Source organism: Vombatus ursinus, unplaced genomic scaffold, assembly GCF_900497805.2.
Source record: "Vombatus ursinus unplaced genomic scaffold, bare-nosed wombat genome assembly UNPS02005286.1, whole genome shotgun sequence".
NCBI lineage: Eukaryota > Metazoa > Chordata > Mammalia > Diprotodontia > Vombatidae > Vombatus > Vombatus ursinus.
The window spans coordinates 3323082-3330616 of NW_020945064.1; the positions used below are offsets into that span (position 1 = coordinate 3323082).

The following is a 7535-nucleotide window of genomic DNA, read 5'->3' on the forward strand; positions in this document are numbered from 1 at the left end:
CCTGGGCCACAGAGTAATGGAGGCAATACTTGAAACTCAGGTCTTCATGGTGTGAAGGTCAGCTCTCTATCCATTATAGCAGTGGAGTCAAATAGAAATGGGGGTTCCTAACCTATACATAATGATCCCTGTAAGCTACATACTGAATCAGAAAATAACATATTAATATTATCTACATTTTGCTGTATTTTTATTTCCTTTGTGAAATATTTCCCAATGACATTTTAATCTGGTTCAGGCTGCATATAAGATCAATCAATCAACAAGCATTTATTAACCACCTACTATGTGCCAGATACTGTGCTAAGTAATGAGGATACAAATACAATGAATCAATCAAAAAGTATTTATTAAGCACTTGTAATATGCTTAATAAATCATTTCACAATTTACTAATAATATTACAGGATATATAAAAGTGATACATAAACTCATATAAATACTCTGTGGTGAATTCCAAGCATGAAAAATAAAAAGGAAACACCCTTTCATTTCCCTTGAAATGATCAGTCACTTCCAATTCTGCTTAAAAGATCGGAGAGGCTCTGAGCCATCACCAAAGGGCAGGAATTTTTAAAACTGCCATAAGTAGCAGCAAAAATACTGGCAACATGCCTTCTTTCCAATGGACAAATGGTTTTAGATGGAACATCAAATGCCTGTTTCCTCCCCCACCCTTCTGCTTTCCTCACCTTCTGCCCTCATTTCCTCTCTGCCTCCCTCCCATCTTCCTGTTTCCCTCCATCTCCCTGTCCACTTCTAATTCAAACCCTGCCTATTTCCTCCTCATTTCATTGTATTTTATCACCCTTCTCAAAAATGCTGCATTCATGTAAAACATATTTCATAAAACACATATTAAGACAAACATTTTTAGTTAATAAAATATCACCTATGCTTCGGTTTAATGTTTCATTAAGTGCATCTACATCTATGATATTTTTCATCAAGCTTAAGTTCCTTGTTGTAAATATTACACCTTTCTGATGGACTTTATGCAGTTGTATCCACTGAAAAACAACTGCATTAGGGCAGTACAGCTAGAGGTTCTGTGAAATGTGTACTTCTTTCAGTGCAATCGGATAAGATAATGCCCTATTGAAAACTATTACTGGATATTACTAAGTTCTCAAAGATCTGACTGATGAACTGAACTTAAAGTATTTCCTGAAACCCTTCAGAAGTATAACTAATCTGATTAAAAATAAACCAATTCCTTCTAAACAGGTACAGAACAGGTAGAATGTTGAGCAACACACATCTGAAGTGCTCTCATTTGCATTTAATCATTCAGAAGAAAAAAATCTCTAATTAAAGACAGAATAAAACTATATTTAATATGCTTTAAAAAAAACCCTAATCACTAGACAATTCATAGCTTATCTTCGAAATCCTATAAGTGCTTTACAAATATCTCATTTGATTCCATCAACAACCCTAGAAGGTGGGTGCTATTATTGTTCCTATTTTACAGCTGAGGAAACTGAGGCAGATAAAGTTTAAAGTGATTTGCCCAGAGTAGCATGGCTAGTAAGTGTTTGAGGTTGGATTTGAACTCAGGTCTTCCTGACTCCAGGAACAATACTCTATCCACTGCATCACCTCATTAGAATGTAGGCTCTTTGAGGGCAAGGGTTGTTTTTGCCTTTCCTTGTATCTCTAGTGCTTAGCACTGTGACTGGCACATATTAAATGCTTAATAAGTGCCTACTGACTGACTCTCATCCCATCCTATCCATCTTTTTGCTATCTGCTGTGACATGCAGCCTTTCCTTGCTGTCCCCCAATGTTGGGAAGAGCAAATAAATCAATAAACCACTGTATCTGAAAGGAACATGCCATTTAACTGTCCTAAGGTTCCATTTACCATTCCACCTACTTCCCAAACCAAAACTACTACTAGGAGCTACTACTCTTCTTAGATAAGTTATTTTCCTCTATTAGAATGTAAGCTCCTTGAAGGCAGACACTCTCTCACATTTGTATTTATATTCCCAGTGCTATGTGCCTGATACATAGGTGGTGCTTAATAAATTCTTTTATTTCTCCATTCATAATCTAAATTTAAAATAGGCAATAAAATACCAGTATTATTCTAAAATGCTCAGGAATTAAGTATTTTATTTTTATGGCCTTCATTTACTATCCCTTATCCAATTTCATCCATACAAAATCTTGTCTTTATATTCCATCTAAACCCAAGAGAAAACTTAACTTACTAATAAAACTAAATGTCATACCTACTGCTTTATATTCCAGTTTGGATGAACAACAACTAATTCCTCAGCCTGTTCATATATATTAACATTACAGGCATTTTAAGAATCGAAATACTGAAAGATAGCATGGAGTAGTAGAAAGAGTAGTCATCAAGCAGCGGAAAGACCTGGGTTTGGCTCTTGGTTCTTCTACTTATTGTGTGACCTTGGAAAATACATAATCATGTCTGGACCTCACTCTCTAAGAACGTTTACAATTCTAAAATTCTGTGAAATTAAAGCAAGATTCTTTTCACTCGCAACAATAAAACAAAGGTCATTTGTTTACAAATTTCTAAGTAACATTTATTTTAAAAATCTACATAGTTGCAAAGGCACAATTAGGTAAAAATTCAGTAAAATGACAATATGAAACACACTTTCTATAGAGAAATGTCAGTAAGCTTTTATTATTTATTTTTAAGTCTACTATTCAAATGAGAAACTTCCATAGACATGACAACTATGTTTTAAAATGTAATTATTATTCTTTCCAGAAATATTACACACACACATACACACACATATATACATATACACATACATATTTATATATGTATACATACTTGTGTATATACATAGCATTGGACAGAGGATACTTTACTGTAACAAAATTTATTCCCAATTGTAATTTTATTGATAATTTTTTTTTGTCTAAAAAGATAGGGTCGATATTTAAAAATAAGATAACCACAAAAAATATATATATATATAGATTTTGCAAATATCAAATGGAAAATTTGGTATGGGATATAACTAAAGAAATACTCTCATTAATCTGAATACTTCCTAAATTCACGAAAGCTACAGTTACTTGGTACAAGGAATAATTTTGCTATGCCTTAATTTTATGACAACAATGGTTATGGTCATGTTGTGTATTTCTAATACGCTGACTCTGAATGGCTGACCTGGACAAGATCAAAACAGTTTGAGCTGGATGCCCTATTTTTAATTAGATGTCTGTCACATGAGTGCTGGACTTTGCGTCATACATATGTGTTTCATTGTTTTTATTTGTTGTGTTTTTAATTCTGTGATTTGGAAGAATGGAGGATATTACTCTTTGGAAATATGCAAAAACTTAACTCTTAATAAGCAGACTTCAATGACAGATACTACAGGAGCTGTTGGTCAGAGGAAGTCAAATTGTTTAAGGATCACTTAACTGTTTAAGGAAGTGCAAAAGACAGTGTGGTCAAAAAGGAAAAACAACTCCCCAAACTGAAAAACTGTTACTGTGAAATTGCCCGATTAATCTTTCACAAATAAAGGGTCTCCTTAGAGGAACTTGGAAGCCAGAGGGATTATTACTGACTTCTCTGTAGTGTGGTATAGGCTTCTTGAAGTGGAAAGAATAGTGGGAAGAATAGTGAGAAGACCAGTAAGTATAGCTACTGCAATTTACAATAAAATGAAGAGCCTAGAAAAAAAATTTAGTTTTATAGCTTCCAACCTAATAAAATTAACTAATGATGCAGCATATGATAGGGATAAGCAATCAGTAAAAATGGGTGTTTCCTTATTTTATCCAGAGCGTTTACTTTTACTTTATTCTAAGAAAGTTTAGCTACAATTTTTAGAAGTCTTGAACATTTGTGTAATTTTAAAGCTAGAGCTGAATCACTTGCAGCTGAATCAGTTATGATGCTGTGATTCAGTTAGAATGTATTAAAAATTAAAATCAGTGTTCCCATGTATATAATATCTTTATATTCCCATGCTATAAATACAGCTGTATATAGTATACATATTATAGCTACTTACTACAAAGAATTGGAGAGGAAGGTGTTTGTAGTGTTAAAGTTGAGCCATCTTTCCGTGTGATGTTAACTCGAAAAACCAATCTGGCCCGAGTGCTTTTTTTCTTGGAACCAGCAATTCCTATTCTAGCTTCAACATCAGCATTTCTAAGTTTCAAGATTCCTACACAGTCCACCCTAAGGAAGAAAAAAAGATGGCATTATTAATATTTACTGGTATGTGACACTCAATGAAGATAATTTCCATAAATTCACACTTACAAATTTCCATATTAAAATCAAACCTGAATATAGAGCAGCAGTCTTGTTTGAGACAATTGACTACTACATCCCTTCAGTAGGAAGAGAATGAATAGAATTACATACAGTAAGATTTCTTTTTATATAAAAAAAATCATCAAATAAACACAGCCAAAATTAGTGCCTATGAATTAACCAAACATCTCCTAGTTCTTTAAGGCTTGTTTATAAAGAAAAAGACTTTGTAATTAATTTTAAATTGTTACATAAACATGAGTTATCTCAAACAATGATTTTGTATCATTTTTTACTCCAATATATTTGCTTCTGCATACCACCATTATTAACAGAGGGAAAATAAATGTAAAGCATGTAAAATACAAAACACCATTTTAAAGCCGGAATAGCAGTATTGGTTTAGGAAAGAGACTTCTCCTTTAATACTTTTTCACAATACAACTTAGCCTCTCTTTTTGCAGTTAATTCTTATAAGCTGAGCTACTGAATCTGCTATATTTTTGTTTTAAAAAGTCATAAGGGTGTTATGACCTGAGTGTTTTATCAGAAATTCTACGCATCCTCACTGTACTTTTTGCCCATTTAGCACAGTCTTGAAAATGAATCCTAAAATCAAGTAGTGTTCTAGCAAATATCCTTTATAACCTCAATGATTTTTATGGCTAAGCACAAATAAGCATAGCATGTGAATGTTCCTGTTATCAGGCATAGTATCCTAACCATTTGCTGCTTCCACAATTCAGCTATCTGGCAAAGGAAGCCATATGTCAAATACTAGCTATGATAGATGACTAAATAATTTTAAATTATCTCCACAACAGGAAACAGTTAGTGACTTTTAATTTATTTAAGGGAAAAAAGAGGACCTTGGACATAAGACCTATACATTTAATATCTATTGAAAAAAAAATCTTACAAGTCATCAAAAAGGTGACTTCCCAGGGTCTAGAAAACTGCAGTGTTCAGGGAAGGAATAGCAACAACAAATGGCCACTTAAAACCTACAAATAAATTCATCATCGGCTCACATGAGCCCTCTCAGCTCTTTCAGAGAGAGGAATTGGGCTTCTGTATAGGCACATCTTAAACAAGTCTAAAGGGATTAGTATTATGTGTTCATATGACACAAGAGTAAAAACTAAAAAAATATAAAAATTAAACAAGCCAGTTATCAAGACCTAAAACAACATTCCCAAAATCAGTTTCAGATACGAGAAGCAGGAAAGTAAATGCGGTAGATAGTAAACATACAATTGGCAAACTTATGACTTTTATACCAGTATATGAAAAATCTATCAAGTATTCCTGACTTCCAACAGCTCAGAAAAACCAGAGTTCATAACAGACTTGGATCTAGATGTGGAAGATGCCTCCGAGGCCACTCAGTCCCCATTTTACAGATGAGGAGATTATGGTCTAGGGAAACTAAATGACTTGACAAGACCAAGTAGTAAGCATCAGGGGCATAACGGTAACCGAGGGTCCCTCTGACTCCACAGACAGTGCTTTTTTCACTGTATCGCGCTAGGAAAGAGGAATTGGTCAAAACTAGTCAGTGAAGGGGGATGTGAAAACGGAAAAGTAGTCAATATCACTGAAGGCCTGACTCACGCAGTTCAATAGTACTAAAACCGAATAGCACTGGGATAAAATGAGATCCGCCTAAATCATTTGGATGACTATCTATTAATAACAACATTTTATCTATCATGTTTTTTGCTGAACACATTAATAATATTGGAGGCATTATGACAATATTAAGAATAATAATAGGGGTAAAGACCAGGGCACAGACCAGAAGAGTAGTGACCACACCTCTACCCAGCTCGCACCACTTTGGAAGCACTAAAAACCTGTAGATTCCCAGAACTAGATTTGAAAACAGCAGCATAAAAAAGCCTGAAGCTTGGGACAGTGCCTCCCACCCCAGGTGAGCAGAACCCAAATTTAACATAAAGTTCAAAGGCAAGAAAAAGGCTGGAACAATGAGCAAACAAAATAAAACAAAATAATGAATTTGAAAATTAAAAAGCTACTACAGTGGCAGGGACAACTAATATATAAACTCAGAAGAAGACAACAATGTGAAAATAGCTACAAACAAAGCTTCAAAGAAAAAGACTAACTGGACAAAAATCCAACAAGAACTCCTGGAAGAGTTAAAGAAAGATATAAGAGTGGTAGAGGAAAAATTGGGAAAAGAAATGAAAGTCATGCAAGAAAATTATGAGAAGAGAATTAATAGCTTGGTAAAAGAGGCACAAAAAATACTAAAGAAAATAACACCTTAAAATACCTCCTTAAAAAACAGAATAGGCCAAATGGAAAAAAGAGGTATAAATGCTCACCAAAGAAAATAATTCCTTAGAATTAGAATTAAATTAGAATTGGGCAAATGGAAGTTACTGACTCCATGACACATTAGGCAATGATAAAACAAAGTAAAAAAAGATGAAAAAATTTAATATCTCATCAGAAAAATAACTGACCTGGAAACTAAGATTGAGGAGAGATAATTTAAGAATTAGTGGACCACCTGAAAGCCATCATCAAAGAACAAGCTTAGACATCATATCTCAAGAAATTATGAAGGAAAACTGCCCTGATATCTTACATCCAGAGGGGGATTGAAAGAATCTACTGATCACTTCCTGAAAGAAATCCCAAAATGAAAATTCCTAGGAATATTAGAGCCAAATTCCAGAGCTTCCAGATTAAAAAAAACAACCCAAATATTGTGGAGTCACCATCAGGATCACAAAAGATCTAGCAATTCCATGAAAAGGGGAGGAGGGCTTGGAATATGATATTCTGGAAGACAAAGGAGCTAGGATCAGAACTGAGAATAACCTACCTAGCAAAAGTGAATATAGTCCTTCTGGGGAAAAAATAAACATTTAACAAAATAGAGGATTTTCAAGTATTCTTGAGGAAAAGACCAGAGCTGAACAGAAAACCTGACATCCAAAAACAAGACTCAAGAGAAAGGTAAACATGACAGAGTAATCATAAGGCTGCCAATAAAGTTAAAATGTTTACATTCCTATATGGGAAGATGATACATGTAATGGCTAAGAACTTTATCAGTATTAGGGCAGTTAAAAGGAGTTTACATTGACAGAAGGCATGGAAGTGAGCTGATTATGCTGCAAAGTTCTCCAAAAAAAAAAAAAAAAAGGATGAAAAAGAAGGATACATTGGGAGAAGGGGGAAGGGAGAGGTAGAATGTGAAATATCTTCTCACATAGAAGAGCTT

At 34.1% G+C, this 7535-nt stretch overlaps 1 protein-coding gene across 3 annotated transcripts in view; it reads right to left on the bottom strand.

The window, feature by feature from the left end:
• The window catches only part of NFAT5 (nuclear factor of activated T cells 5), a 136312-nt gene that overhangs the window by 31985 nt on the left and 96792 nt on the right, over positions 1 to 7535 (bottom strand). For all 3 annotated transcript variants that reach the window (XM_027847646.1, XM_027847645.1, XM_027847647.1), the window contains exon 6: positions 4026 to 4198. In XM_027847646.1, the coding sequence (XP_027703447.1) occupies positions 4026 to 4198 (173 nt within the window). The remainder of the gene's footprint in view (positions 1 to 4025; positions 4199 to 7535) is intronic.